The sequence below is a fragment of the Citrus sinensis genome, chromosome 4 (genome assembly GCF_022201045.2).
Source record: "Citrus sinensis cultivar Valencia sweet orange chromosome 4, DVS_A1.0, whole genome shotgun sequence".
NCBI lineage: Eukaryota > Viridiplantae > Streptophyta > Magnoliopsida > Sapindales > Rutaceae > Citrus > Citrus sinensis.
Window position 1 is genome coordinate 21975682 of NC_068559.1, and position 15105 is coordinate 21990786.

General features: G+C 36.6%; 5 protein-coding genes across 6 annotated transcripts; 3 read left to right on the top strand and 2 right to left on the bottom strand.

The window, feature by feature from the left end:
* Nucleotides 1–1108: 1108 nt before the first annotated feature.
* LOC102615525 (ATP-dependent Clp protease adapter protein CLPS2, chloroplastic-like) lies at nt 1109–3376 on the top strand. The gene is made up of 4 exons (XM_006484578.4): nt 1109–1564; nt 1675–1773; nt 2322–2431; nt 2965–3376. The coding sequence occupies exons 1-4, from the start codon at nt 1288–1290 to the stop codon at nt 3043–3045; spliced, it is 567 nt and encodes a 188-aa protein (XP_006484641.1). The 5' UTR covers nt 1109–1287; the 3' UTR covers nt 3046–3376.
* LOC102615829 (gluconokinase) lies at nt 3302–4357 on the bottom strand. Its single transcript, XM_006484579.4, has 4 exons — nt 4203–4357; nt 4072–4114; nt 3890–3969; nt 3302–3808 (listed from the first exon to the last, which is right to left on the bottom strand). The coding sequence occupies exons 1-4, from the start codon at nt 4234–4236 to the stop codon at nt 3393–3395; spliced, it is 573 nt and encodes a 190-aa protein (XP_006484642.1). The 5' UTR covers nt 4237–4357; the 3' UTR covers nt 3302–3392.
* Nucleotides 4358–4641: 284 nt separating this feature from the next.
* On the top strand, nt 4642–11566 carry LOC102616121 (transcription initiation factor TFIID subunit 15). Of its 2 annotated transcripts, XM_006484580.4 has the most exons (9): nt 4642–4806; nt 4991–5123; nt 5228–5592; nt 5715–5909; nt 6721–6804; nt 8122–8203; nt 8283–8409; nt 9269–10720; nt 10982–11566. In XM_006484580.4, the coding sequence occupies exons 2-8, from the start codon at nt 5025–5027 to the stop codon at nt 9481–9483; spliced, it is 1167 nt and encodes a 388-aa protein (XP_006484643.1). In that variant the 5' UTR covers nt 4642–4806; nt 4991–5024; the 3' UTR covers nt 9484–10720; nt 10982–11566. The 2 variants fall into 2 exon arrangements, with proteins under 2 accessions (XP_006484643.1, XP_024956353.1); XM_025100585.2 differs by lacking the exon at nt 10982–11566 and having other exon boundaries at nt 9246–9409.
* On the top strand, nt 10274–11392 carry LOC102616411 (uncharacterized). Its single transcript, XM_025100586.2, has 2 exons — nt 10274–10720; nt 10982–11392. Exons 1-2 carry the CDS (start codon nt 10274–10276, stop codon nt 11390–11392), a joined length of 858 nt encoding a protein of 285 aa, XP_024956354.2.
* A 1225-nt stretch (nt 11567–12791) lies between the features above and the next one.
* Nucleotides 12792–14702, bottom strand: LOC102616701 (gibberellin 2-beta-dioxygenase 6-like). The gene is made up of 3 exons (XM_006484582.4): nt 13787–14702; nt 13363–13684; nt 12792–13243 (listed from the first exon to the last, which is right to left on the bottom strand). The coding sequence occupies exons 1-3, from the start codon at nt 14251–14253 to the stop codon at nt 12995–12997; spliced, it is 1038 nt and encodes a 345-aa protein (XP_006484645.1). The 5' UTR covers nt 14254–14702; the 3' UTR covers nt 12792–12994.
* Nucleotides 14703–15105: the final 403 nt, after the last annotated feature.

Here is a 15105-nt window from a genome sequence, read left to right on the forward strand (position 1 = left end):
GCTCTACATAATATGATCGAATCTTATGAAATGATTATTTTGTTCATATCTACATCTACTAATGCCAAGAACTCCACCCGGCACTGTTACAGACAATTGTTCGGGAAAATTTATGCCCATTTTATATTTTTTCGTTATCTAGTCCAACCAACTAGTTGTGATTATTGATACGTACGGTGTGATCGCTGTCGTGTGATTAGATGTTATTGATTTTTATTAATATTTTGATCCTTCAAAAACAGTGCCCAAATTGTGGTCCATGAAACTCTTAGGGTCACCGTGATCGAATGTCCCATTACTTCATTGGACCTAAGGTCGATGTGGTGGGTGGTTAGCTGCACGAGTCTTTTCTTTTATTTTTCGGAGAGAAACTCGCATGAAATAAAGTTTGTAAACCCTCGTCAATAATCACATTTCAAAATGGGGAAAAAAGTATCTTTTTTTTTTTTTGCTTGCTAAAACGATAGCTATTTCATCCTCAGTTTTTAAAATATAACCCAAAATATCCTTTTATAAATTTATAATGAATTTACTATATAATTCATTACAAGTAAAATAGAATTTTTAATTAAATAAACACAAATTATTTTAAAATAAAAATCTTAAAAATAATTAAATAACATCGAATTTTCTTATAGATGTTTTTTTTAATTTTGTTTGAAATTTTATTTTAAACTAATTTATCATTATTTAAAAAATTTATTTGTCCTTGATAAATTATACAATATATTAATAAAATAATTTTTTAAACTATTGTTTAAAAAATACAGATAAAATATATTATTGTTTAAATAATAACAATAAAATAAATTATTACATCAAAATTTTTAAAATTTACTGTTCTATCACCAGCACAGCGTGTCAAAGTGGTGAGCAGCCCATCTACAATGTTTTCTTTATTTTTTAGATTATGCACGATTCGTGAGTCTTCTTGTCTGTGGGAATTGTTTATACACGTGAATTAGATATTTTTGTTTGTGTTTGGGCCTTTGTGTGCTGGACATATATCGACAAAAATAACTAAATAAATAATAATAATAATAATAATAATAATAAAGAATATTCATTCATGCGGTTCGTATAAATGTGGTGGTAAATAAAACAACAGTTCATCCCCCACCATAAAACCAAAACTAAAAGCAGTACGATTCCACTTGTAGTCTGTACTGTCGGGAAAAAAAAAAAAAAAAAACAACCAAACACACGGAGAGTTTTGGAGAATATAGGATTTTGAGTGAAAAAGGCTGGCTGGCTGGCTTAGGCTTACAGGAGGTACAGGTGGTGGATATGGCAGCAGCGGCAGCATCAACGACGTCGTGTTGTTCAACAACAAAGCTTGTTTATTTGTCTCCTCCAGTTCCAATCGTAAATCCTCCAAAATCAAGATGTATGATGAAGATGAAGATGAAGATGAAGATGAAGATGGCGGCTTCCAATAACAACCCCAAAAATTGTTTGTTTGTTGAGGCAAGATTTGGTACTTTTAAAACTGGTGGTGCTGGTGTCATAGAAAAACCCGCTTTTGATCAGTCCCAGTTTGACCCTTCTACCCAAGTTTTAGAAGGTAAATTTATTTTCTTTTTTTCTTTCTTTTATGTTATGTTATTTATTTATTTATTATTATTTCATTCCAATAAAATTGCATTTACCTTATGTTGTTTTTTGCAATTGCAGGAGGAGATATTGGGAAGATGAAAGAGAAGAGAGGCACTGGCAGTGGAGATAGTTATAGAGTTCTCCTCATTGATGATACACGCCATTCTGAGAAGTTGGGTATGTAATGTAATTTCTCTGTTTGCTATTTTGCTTCTATGCAGGCCAATTTTCAGCTTTACTTGTGTTTCTTGGGCAGCTTTTGTTTTCCACCATTGGGGCTGCTTTAGGGTTTTTATTCTTTTTGTAACTTGTCATGATTACTCGCACCATAAATTGATGAGGTAGCTTAGATTTTGCTGAGCTCCGTTGAGTTCCACAGCTCTTTTGTGATTACTTTCTCTTTCAAAAACATTTTTTCCCCCTCCCAGATGTTTCTTATGTGTACCACCCAAGTGAGCAGCAGATAAAAATGTAAGGTAAATTTTTTTTAGTCTTTGGAGTTGATTCTGTCTGTGGGTGAAATCCAACAGATTCTGAAGAGGAAAATGAAATGATTGAACCATTTGCTATTGTTGCCCCCAAGTGGACCTAAATTATTTGGCAATGTTGTGTAGTTCTTTACTTGAAAAGTTGTCTTCTTAGCATTGCATAATTTAAACGGGATATAGGATATAGTGGGTGTCATTAACTTTTTTGCTTATGTCTTTGTGTTTCTTTTCTTGTAGTTGCAAAGGTCTTGCCTCAAGTGGTTCCATCCGTTACACCTGATGATGCTAGAAAATTGTTTCATGAATCTAGAGAACATGGCATGGCAATTGTTATTGTAACAGTCAAGGTATGTGCTTCCTCTGTTTTAGAACTTTCATGCACTGGTGGGACTTTCTAATTGATCAACACTATGATCTGCTATTTATTTGGAAAAACAAAGCCATGTCGACACAAATTGAGTCCCAGAATTTGGTCCAGTACTTCTCATCTAGATTGAATATTTGAAGAAAAACTCTAAAGATGTTCAGGCCTTCTGAACTCTGTTTCCAGAATGCAAGTTCTCTCATATTGCATTCTGGTTGAGCTTTTGTGTCTTTTTTTGTTCTGAGAGATTATGTGCCTCCTTCTTATGCTTTTCATGTACTTGTGAAAAGAACGCAAGCTTAAGGTGAAAAGAATGCAAGCACAAGGTGCTTAATTATGGGAACTTGAAAATAATACATGCATTTGTAGATGAAAAGATTGACATTTACATGCCATTGCACTTACAACACACACTCAGGCATATCTTTGCATCAGGGAATTTTTCTATCTAAGCTCCTAATGTTAGTTTCAAATCTAAAACGAACCATGGCATTTAAATTGTGTTTTTGTTGACAGGAGCATGCAGAATTTTATGCTCAAATGATGGTACGTGGTGGATTGCGATCAACAATCGAGCCAGATTCAAGTACTTTATGAAGTCGCCACTGTGATCATAGCATCTAAAATTTTGCGGTGAGATAGTTATGAAATTGAAGGTATACAATAGTGGTGAAGTTACCATGAAAGATTTTGAATTGGATGATTTTTGCAGAATATTTTGAATTGGATGATTTTGTAGAATTTGTAGCTATACTCTATGTAATCATACATTTCATTATGTAATCAGCTTGTTTTATGAATTATGGTGTTTAGCAAACATGTGGTATGTGGAACCAAATAGTACAACTATGTATGACATAAAACTTATTCAGCGTTTAATTCATTGTAACATGGTCAAGATTGATAATAAAATCACGATATTTTGTTATTGCAAGTCTAAATTACTAGTTATATAATTGCTGCAATGTGTTTAGTATGTAATTCACAATGGCTTGCGGACTCAGAGTGGCATCGACCTTAAGTATCCCTTCAGAATCATCTATCGCAAGCAAATCTAACTGAGATTGCAAAAGTGAAGCTGGCATGAAATGTTTCCCTTGTGCAGCTCTTTCCTTTAGCCGAGCAACAAGCACCTCTGCCTGAACATCCAAAAGAATAAACTTCACCAGGCTAGTGTAGCTTTCGGATTCATAATTGGGGTCAGCAAATCTTAGAATTTCCCGGTATCCCTTCTGCAGAGCAGAACATCCGAGTATCACAGTCGTTCCGTTGGTTATTCTTTCTCTCAGGACGTCCCTCAGCCTCTCCAGCCACGGATTCCGATCTTCGTCAGTAAGAGGAATCCCATGATGCATCTTTTCTGCAATCGAAATTCATCAACTCATGCCACACAGAATTGATTTAAACTTAAAAGAATAGACATTCATGCATGGCTACATACCCTTGTTGGCTTGTGGGTGGAAATCATCAGCATCAAGAAAGTCACAACTCAAAACTCTGGCCAGCATCTCACCTATGGTGCTGTTGAAGCAAGTTTTGAAATCCATGACCGCCCATCAGATTTCAAACATCAAATGCCTCACAAGTTTTATTAAAAATGAAATGAGGAAATGTGAAACTTACGATTTCCCAGCACCACTAACGCCCATAATAACAATAGCCTTTCCTGGAAAGAGCATAATGATGGCAATTATGTTTTTAAACTTTTAATCATCTGAAGACTGAAGATCAATTTGAACTCTATAAATTTGTACCTGTTGTGGATGAACTCTTTGAATCAGAACCCATTTTCCAGTTGAAAGAGATCGGCAATGAACCAAAAATGAAGACAATTCGATTACACGTGGGGGAAGAACATAAAACAAACTAACAAGTTGTTTTGTTTACGGCTCCTTAAGTTGCAGTTGGCAGTTAATTTACAAATTTGCAATTGTATGCTGGGCCTGGACTTTTAATGATGGCCCAATATAAACCTGATGGCGTGGCGTGGACTGTGGCGGCGGGATGTTGACTTACAAATTTGGGGGGCATTTTAAATATTGCCAATATATAAGGGATCTATTTGAAATTAATCCCAACCACTAGAAAACTTTAAAGTGAGGGATTTTTAGATACTGACTTTGGCACACTCAGAAATAGCCTTTTAAAAAAAAAGAGAGGTTGAAAGCCAGCCCACCTGAAGTGGATGATAAATTCTTTTTTTAAAAAAAAAGGCCTTTTGTACTATTTGGATCTTCCCCTTCAGAATCCCCTTACTTCCAAACAAGAAATCAGGGATTTCAGAGCAGTGGCGGCTTTTTGTTCACTGCATTCCCATCTTCATCTTCGTCTTCGTCTTCGTCTTCGTCTTTTCTACCAGTAAGTAAAAGGTTTTTTTTTTTTTACTCTTAGGGTTTCAATTTTAATTGATTGTATAACAGTAGGGTTTCTTAAATCTATTCAAGGCTTACGATCTGCAATTTCCGAATTTGATAATCAAATTATTTAGTTGTGTTTTCCTCATTCTTTTCTGATTCTTTTTTGTTTTTTCCTTTCAAACTAGCTCTATACACATTCAAATCAATTGATGAAATTGGATGACAATGGCAAATGGGTCTGTCTATGTTTGTAATTTGCCTCACGGAACTGATGAGGATATGTTGGCTGAGTATTTCGGTACCATCGGCTTGCTAAAGGTATGAAATTCCGTACGTCTTATTTTTGGTTTTATATCAATGTTACTAATTTTTTCTGTTGCTAATGTCATGGATACTTTGTGTATGTTGCTTTGGCTTTTCAGAAAGACAAGCGAACCGGTCGGCCAAAAGTATGGTTGTACCGAGATAAAAGTACAAATGAATATAAGGGAGATGCTACGGTTACATATGAGGATCCACATGCTGCATTGGCTGCTGTTGAGTGGTTTAACAACAAGGATTTTCATGGTAATTTAATTGGGGTTTTTATTGCGGAGTCTAGGGGAAAAGATGATCATGCCTATAATTCAGCTGCTGCTGCTGGAGATCCAACTGTTGCGGGTGATGTCAGCGGATTGGATGAAAATTCTAGGGATGTTAATGGGTTTGCTGGACGAGGTAGAGGTCGGGGTGATGCTGTGGGGAAAACTTGGCAACAGGATGGAGACTGGATGTGTCCGAATACAAGGTCTGTGATGTGATATTGGTGAGCAGCTCCTTCTTGATCTTTTTTATGTAGGCTTGTTTTATTCTTCTGTCCGTACTTCGATTGTTCTGCAATTAGCTGCTTATTGTTTATTGTGGTAGCAGTTGTTCAAATGTAAATTTTGCATTTCGTGGCGTGTGCAATCGTTGTGGAACTGCTCGACCTGTTGGTGGACCGGGTGCTGGGGGAAGAGCTGGTGGTCGTGGGAGAGGTCGTGCTGGCAATGAATCAGGGAGCCAGGGCCGGCAAATTGGTGCTGCTACTGGGCTTTTTGGTCCAAATGATTGGTCTTGTCCCATGTAAGCCTCTTTCTGTGAAGTTGTATCGTGTTGATGTCATACAGCAAATATACTGTTTCTCTGTAACCTTTCATTTGGTAAGAAGTTTTCTTGGGTTCGTTTTCGTATAGTTCCTGTGACACGTTAATGCTACTTAATGTGATGACGTTATGCTACTTATCTCATAATTTAAGCAACTACCTATATCTGGCAAAATAGAACAGATTAATGGGTGCATATTAATGAGTGCATATTTTCTGTAGACATCTGTATTGACTGGAAGGAGATACCGAAAGGCTGTTCTTGTAAAACTCGGTTTGTTAAAAATTTATAGAGGTTGAGCCCCAATAGTGCTATTCTAATTCTAGCTCACTATATTGTTAATGAGTGCAGACATATTGAAATTGGCCCAAAGGGTTCAGGTCCTTGTGGGTTTATGTGATGAATTCCTTGATAATTCTGAATTTATTAATCAATGTTGGTGACATTGTTCATGGCTTAACATATATCAACACAGATAGGAATTTATTTTTTTTTTGAAAGGTGAGTATGGAAATTTGCTTGTGCAGTTGTGTGTTTGTGTGATATTTATCTTTGGAGGAATATCTATCATACTTTTGCATCTATTATCTTGTATGTGGCGTGTGTATGTTAATTACAATGTTTTATGATCACTGGATTATGTTATGCTGCTAGGACAATTTGGTCTTGTTTTATGCGTAACATTTTTCTACCTTGGTTAAACAGTAGCTTGGAGCAGATGCTTTAATTATCATATATATGTAAGCTCCCTATTTTTTATGGTTTTTCTTCTTTAATTTCTTTTTCCCAGGTGTGGTAATATCAACTGGGCAAAGCGAACAAAGTGCAATATCTGCAACACGAATAAACCTGGTCACAATGAGGGTGGTGTTAGGTATTAGATGATAATCAACTTCTTGTTTTATTTTATATTTGTTTTCATGCTTATGTTTTTTAGCTATCAACAGTGGAAACTTTGATCAGTCCTCTAAAATTAATTCACTGTTGTGCATTATTTCGCAAGTTGGTGGTTTAAGATATAACATGATAGTCAACTTTCTGTTTGTTTTACCATTTCTGTCTATCACATATATTTACTTGATAATAAAAATAAGCTCTTTAGCTGTCATTTATAGAATTCATATAATTGCAAGTATGTCCAATTTTCCATACTTCGTAGGTCTACACCTAACCCTCTCCTTTTTTGAAGAGAGAAGGGGTGGGGGGTGGTTCTTGGATTGAGTTAAATGTGAGGTAAGAGCTAGATATGTTTGCTCATTTTGATCTTTGGTTGTTGTTGCAAGAAAACCATGAGCCTCGTTTAATTGCTAGTGGGCTGTGGCAATATGTTGACTCTGTCAAAGTGGGGAGATACTTTAACTTGCAGTTTGCCCCTAATATGTTGCAACAAAGTATATTCTTGAGACTTTTTAAGTAGATTAGGACATGAACTCGCTGTCATGGAGTGTACATTTGGCAACAGACTAAGGACTTTCCCAATAAAGTTCATTTTTGTGCTCATTTGATCATAAGAAAAATGGGAAAACATGATAAATATAGCCTTTAACATGTTTGTTCTTGTACTGCCTCCATTTAATCTCTTTAATAATTCTCAAGTTGTTAGTTATGATTGCTGTGCTGTGGAGCTTTTGTTAATGCAATATATGAAGTGGTACATGGTCAATTGTGAAAGGTTATTGGGTATCATGAGATCAACATAAACAGCAAGATGATTGTTTTTGTGCCATCACATGCCAATTGCATACGGGAAGTGTGTTCAACATCAAAATGGATGGAAATTTTGCAAATTTTGAATCTAAGATTTATATCATTCATTGAATACAGAAAATGTTGGATGAAATGTTAGATGTCCTTTCAGACATCATCTCATCACATTTTAGGACTTAATGCAGTATCATTTTACGGATACATTTCCCTGGGAAGAAGCTACAACTTATGCATTTGTGTTATTTATTTTATTGCTGTACTCTTTAGATGACATAATCTAATTCATAACTACAGTATTTTTTTTTCCCATACGTGTTTATATTTTTCTTTTGATTTTATTTGGTTCTATCTTTGAAAGGAAACTGGCTTATTAATTAGTGTTTCTTTCTGGTCTGTTGTTTGGACGTTAATATTTTGTTGAACAATCTTTGAACATCATATTGCTATTATATTGCTAAAATATGTGTATATCCTTGCTGAACAGAGGAGGGCGTGGTGGTGGTTACAAAGAACTTGATGAAGAAGAACTAGAGGAAACGAAGCGACGGAGGCGGGAGGCTGAAGCAGTAATGATTACTCGAACTAGAATTACTTGAAGTTACATAACTTATTCTGTATTCTTCATAGTCTTTATGTATATTTCAGGATGATGGTGAGTTGTATGATGAGTTTGGAAATCTCAAGAAAAAGTTTCGTGCTAAGACGCAACAAGTTGAAGCCGCGCAGGTGCTTCCAGGTGCTGGACGTGCAGGATGGGAGGTTGAGGAACTAGGTATGGCGAGCGTTCTCTTAGAAAAACTTTTTTGTACTATCTATATTTTCAGTCTTGGTGTCTTTTGGAAAGAGCATCCTCTAGAATTTACAATCTGGAGTTGGTTGAATGGGTCTGGGGTTTGTCATTTTGAACCATTTCTATTAGTTCATGTCTTTTTGTTTGGCTCTAGTCAAGGGGACACTTGCTTTGTCTGCACTGTCTCTCCAGTTGGTGGCTTGGTGCCAGAGAAAGAGCTACAGTAAAATAGCAGTGATGTCATTTGTTTTAAATTCTAATATTAAACCATTTGGGATTCAGTTATATAAGAATTCAATCCTGTAGAACTTTTGTTTATGGTATGAAACTCCAGTAAGAGGATTCTATCGTTATGTAGATAGGCTTCTTGAGCGATCTAGGTGTTGCCCTTTGGAGTGAAGTATGATGTTATTGGCAACTGGTGATTCAGCAGTTCAATTATGGAGAGTCAAGAAGGTTCAATACCCATGTTGTGTGGTGTTTTTAGAAGAATTCAAGGATGAAGAGCTACTGGTTTATCTTTGCAGTTAATTACTGTGCTGCAATGTATCTTTATTCGCTGTGAAGAAGGGAGATGGAGATAATAAGTCCGCAGATATTGCAAGTAAATATTTAGAATTCAACATGTGGGATGGAAATAATGGAATGCTACTTGGCAAGTGTAGTAGTAATATTCTTGTTATTATTAACCACAATTTTGCTCATCTTAATTTTTTGGGAGTAATTCACCATGAAATTTGACAGCATTATAAATGGTCATTATTGTTGTGTTTTTGATGAATTGGATTGGCACTCAAGTATATTGTTTCTTTACCAAGGATTAAGAAGAATCACGATGCAGGTGTGACTGATCGCGATGGGAGAGAGCGAAGCAGAGACAGAGGAAGGGAGCGAGAAGACAGGGGAAGCAACAAGAAGAGGGGCGGTGATGATAGGGAGAGGCACCGAAGTCGAAGCAGAGAGAGGGACAGGGGTAGAGATAGAGACCGGGAGTATGATTATGAACGAGCCAGAGAATATGAGAGAGGTAGGGACCGAATGAGGTATCGCCGTTAATGTTGGATGGGTGTCTTCTGTAATATTTGTCCTCGGGTAGCAGTGGTTAATTTGACCTATTTGCTGGGAGAAATGGCATTTTATTGTAATCAAATTTTCTGAAATTCTAGTACTTATTTTGGTTCGGTAAGTTCTTAATATTGTGTGATCCGCATTGTAATCTGATTTTCGTTTGTACTCAGAGCATAGATTCTGTTCAAGCATTTTAAACTTTGCTTGGTTGCCGTCTCCATGGGAACTGAGTTATTGAGAAATCTGATTTGAGTAGTAGATGTGTTGACCTATATAAGTCAGTCAGTCAAACATCTTGTGTACCTTCAAACATACGATGGATAATTTGAAGTGAAGTAATGCGTTGCCTTCACTTTCCACGTGATACCCTGAGAAATGATATTTCTAATTTACTTATGGAATGGTTGATGAATTATTTGACAAGTGGCTGTTCTTTAGCAAAAGAATCGACAATACTTGCCAGCCAAAACATTTGATTACGTGATCATTTCTTATTGGTGGCCCCTCAAAGTTGTTTCCCCGACCTGACCTGGATCATTAATTCGTTATTATAATTCGAAGTTGAATTTTTTTTTTTTTTTAAAAAAAAAGAAGAATCGTTAAGAAAAAAAAAAAGGGGTGGTGAATTGGTAACTCGGGAGCATTTGGCGGACAAGTTCTGTGAAAAACTGGTACGTTCTTAACGAACTTAATATATTATATATTATTAATCATGAGTTAATTTCGTCAACGAAATTCGGAAGTTTGAATTTATGTAAAATTATTTGTGGAAAAAAAAATGGTTGGAGTCGGCGGTAGTGGCAGTAGAGCTGGGGATGGAAGCAGGAGGCGTTTACCGTCATGGATGGCGGGCGTAAACGTAAATAAATCCGACGGCGAAGGACTGGATCGTAATTCCAATTCCAATTCCAATTCCAAGGAGCCTGCAGATATTGTTGGGAAGTCTGAAACAACGAGAAGGCCCCGACGAAGGAAATCAACTCAACGACACCAAGAAGAAGAAGAAGAAGAAGAGGGCGGAGAGATTAACGTCACTGGAACTCAGAAGAAAAGAAAAGTTCGGGAACCGGCCCCACCGAAGAAGAGAAGAAAACTCAAGCAAATAACTCATACGAGGGTCGATCAAATTGAGGATGATGATAATACTAATGGAGATGAAGAAGAAGAAGAAGAAGAAGAGCAACTCACTCTCACTGTGGAAGATTTACTAAGCATTGCTAAAGAGGTGACTTGTGCTTTCTCATGCTCCAAATTTTTATATTAGACGTTGCTCAACATATGTTGAGCCACGTTTTAAACCTGTCGCTATTTGGTTAATCTATAGTTTCAACAATATTCACGCACCGCTGATCCAGTAGAGGATTCAAATTCCCATGCATTGTAGTGTGTACGCCTCTGCAATTGCTAAACATAAAGTGCGCGAAGTTGCTAATCAGATCATTCATGATGCTAAGGTATCTTATGTTTCAATTATGTTTTTGTGCAGTATGTCCAAGCTGATGGGGAAAGAGGTGAAGTGCAATCATCATCACGTAGAGAATTGGAATCGGAGAAAGAGCTTCTGGCATCGACTTCTCTTGAGAATCGTGATATCCTGAACCAGAAATTAAGTACTGATTCGGCAATGGGTTCAATGAGTGAACAAAGTTTGGTCTCCGTCAGCAGAACAGGGGATCCGGCACAGGACATGCTTGATTTATTTTTGGGTCCTTTGTTGAAGAAACCCGTTGAGGACCAAAACAGGACTAAATTTACTGCTAACGATATTTTTGATATTGAGTTTAGAAAGCTGAGTGAGACCCAGAAGAATGATGCTGGACAAGAACACACTGTAGCATCCCCGGTGATGAAAAAGAAGAGCAGTCTCAAAGACAAGGTAGCAGTGTTACTTGACTGAATAGGATTTTGCAAATTCAAGCATACACATTGTGTGCTTGAATTGGGACACACTCTTGTACTTGCCACTAATTATCTTCACCTTTCTCTTTTTGTCTGAAACAATACAGCATATACATAGAACAGAATGGAACAGTGATTTCTGTAAATGAAGCTTTACTTGTTTTTTTTTTGTGTTACTCGCTGTTCATCATAATAGCTTTAGCTGGCTTTTTTTTTTTTTTGGGCCCCCGGCTTAAAGTGAATTTTGTTTAGTATTGTCACATTTTCTCATTTTCAGTGTGCCGAAAGGTGTGAAATGATTTAGAAATTGTAGCCCTCTATGTTCATAGAGCAGACATGTAGTTGATCTGTACAAGTGGTTTGAAATAAATTATTGTTGCACCTTTGGAATGTCCTTCTGAATGCTTCTCTTTTAATTAATATTATGTACATACTCGTACTTAAATATCAATTGCTGGAAGTGTTTAATAATGTAAATATGCAAACTTAAACTTCTATAGCCGTGTTCCAGGTGTTCTCGTATCGGATACCTGGCATCCAGTGAAGACCCGGCAATTTTGTCTCTTTAACTAATAGGTTTAAGAGTTACACTGCCTTTTAATGGCTGTATCTTTCTCGTCCTAGCATTGCCTCAAAATTTACTCTAGTTTTGGAATTATCTTTTGAACCTCCAATGATTTTTGATTGTTAGCAACCTTAAAATCTAAGAAAATATAGCATTCTGAGAACACCAGATGTTGTATTTCCCCATGTCCTCGGTTTCAGTGTATTTTAGTTCTTGCTGGATGTTGCTTTAATTCCAAATATTATTAATGGAACCATGTCGCCTAATGGTTTACCATGCTTCGTAATACAGTTCTGAGCTGGAAAAGCATTTTTTCAGGGTGATTATATGTGATATCATAGCAGAAGAGAAGAGCGATGACTAGGTAGTAGTGAAAAATGATAAGATTAAACATTTGGAGTTTCAAATTTAAACTGAATTTTAAATTTGATGTTCGATAATGTAGAATACTAGAATGCATGGAACTATTAGATTTTAAGGCTCTCTTATCTTAGCGTGTCGTTCTCTTCCAAATATTGATCTTTGCAGATATGGATAATTAATAGTTTTAAGTCGCTTCTTTACCTGTTTGTTTGGGCTTCGGAGATGTAGCTTGAATGGACAAGAGAACTAAGGACCCATTCTATATGCTTGATGTTTAAGAGAAATAGCCATTTACGGTTATATGTTTTCATCAAATGTTTTCTTTAGTTTTCCCCGCCTACTAGTTGAAAGGATTTATTATTATTTATAAGTATTCCATAGTCAAGGTGACAAAATTTCACATACCTACCAGGAAAGAAGGAGAAAATAAAACAAAATACAATAGATCCTTCCTACATTGATCCAAATATAAATAATATTGTCAACTGTTATATTATTTTCTTTCCCTTTGTCTTGGTGTGTATAAAGTACAAATGGTTTGATTGGTGTTTACAATTGATAATAAGGGGGCATAGTATTGATCAAACCGCGTGCTTTTAAAATTTTTAATTTAAAAATAATAATTATAATAAAATCAATTGTATCTATGCATAGAATGTGTTGTTTGACTCCTTAAAGCTGAGCGTTCTTCACTTGTAAAAATCTTGGAAGGCCAACTTTATGCCCAGTTTGCTTTACATCTTCTTGAACTTGTTTTCTGTATTCTTCAAAAGTGAATTTTCTGTAAGTAGAAGGTTCTGTGCAACTCCCTATTGAAGAGTCATATGAAGGGCATAGGAAGTAAGCTACTGAGTATCTTTCCATCTTCCCATTAGCCATCACTTTGTGCTCTACGCTTTTGTAAACATCATTGCTCCAGGCCTGCATTCGTTTTACTGATTATCAGGAGGAAAAAAACAGTGTGCATAATAGGACTCTTTTTTGGTTGGAAAGAATCAAAAAAGAAATGGTGATATTTGTTATGCTTGATGTTTGTTTACCTGGAAGAGATCGCCAATGTTGACAATAAGAGCATCTGGATTAGGTCTAACGGCCACCCATTTGGAATCCTTCATGAGTTGAAGTCCACCGACTTGATCTTGATATAGGATTGTAAGAAAATCGCTATCAGTGTGTGGTACTAATCCGAACATTTCAGCAGATATTGGACAGACTGGATAGCGATTCAAGCGAAGAAAGCAAGTGCTTTCATTGCAGATATCATCAAGCATTCCCCCTTGCTGGCTTAGATTCTCTGCTAGAATCCTTGCAAGTAACCTTGCTAGCTTTGACATCGCTGCCGCAAATTCTGTCATCACTAACCTGTTCACAGAATCAGGCAAAAGATAATAACGTTAGGCTTTACAGTTATAGAAGGAAAATTACATAGAATTGGCTGCGATTATGATAGTTTTGTCTTAGTACCTTAGAGAAGTGAACTCTCCATAGCAAGATTGGTCAGAAATTTTGGTGAGAGGAATGTGAAAAGCTTCAGACCAAGAGAATTGCTTTGGACAGGTAGCTGTAGGAGTCCCCCACCTGTATGAGTTATTCAAAAGTCCACAAGTAGCTTTCCTTTCGAATGGTGTCTTAAACAATAACTCTTGCTCTTTCCTCATCTTCCTAAGTAGTTCAGGGCTTATCCCATGGTTCACCACTTGGAAGAATCCCCATTCGGATGATGCTCTGCAAATGGCTTCGGCGCTAGCTGCCCTTTCCCTTTCATCATGGCTGTTCAGGCCAATGAGGTCTATCAATGGAAGTTGGCATTCTTCCATCATGATTCCACTTTGCTGCTGACAGTCATGGGGCTCAAGTGTAGAAATCTCATCCGGGTGGCACACAAGTTTCTCAAAATGATGTCCTAGAGGTGGGTTAGAATCAACCGTCATTTATTCTATAAGCTTGTATCAGTTGGTGATTGATGATAAGAGTTGTCTTAGGAGAATTGAGTGTGATGTGCCTATATATACAGTCTGAGAGAACGAAAGAATGGGGAAAAAGGGAGAGAATACAAAGAGCACAAGGAGAAAAGAACAAGAGGATAGTAACCAAACGACGACAGTTGTCACAAGGGGAGCATTTCCTTCTGAATTGTCTAACGAGAGACTAAGTCTGGACACATGGATTAAAATATCGACACACAAAAATGGCATAGGCAAGCAAGTGGGGATTTGATAAAAAGGGTGGATCCAAAATCTAATTTAACTTTTTGACTTCTTTCACAGCTTGGAAAAACGTAGGCTTTTAGCGGGGACCTCTTTAACCGCTGCAATATGTCAAAGTGTGTTCCCATTTAGCAATAGTGCTTCTTTTGGACTTTTGGGAAATGATCGTTTCAGCTTATTTTGGTAGCATTTAGTTGCTTTTTTCTTTTTTTTACTAATTCTCCGGTTGTAATGATAATTCTAGAACCATATTCTTGAACAATAAATTTACACGGCATATACGGCCTAATTTGGCAAGCTCTAAATTCTTTAAACTTCTCACCACAAACGGTAGCTTAGTGGGCGGTTGATGCTCTCAAGAAATTTGCATTTCCCTACTCGGATCTTTTAACAATTTTTTTCTCCATAAATGTAGGTGAATGCAGATATATTACTTCAAATATATCTCATAACCAATTTTTGCAAAGGAACTATTTGTGTGATTGGATTATTTAGATCCAAAGCTTGAGAGAATGGATCTCGCCTCTAGTTAGCACATATTTGTAAACTATGATTGGTAGACCTCTAAATTCTATT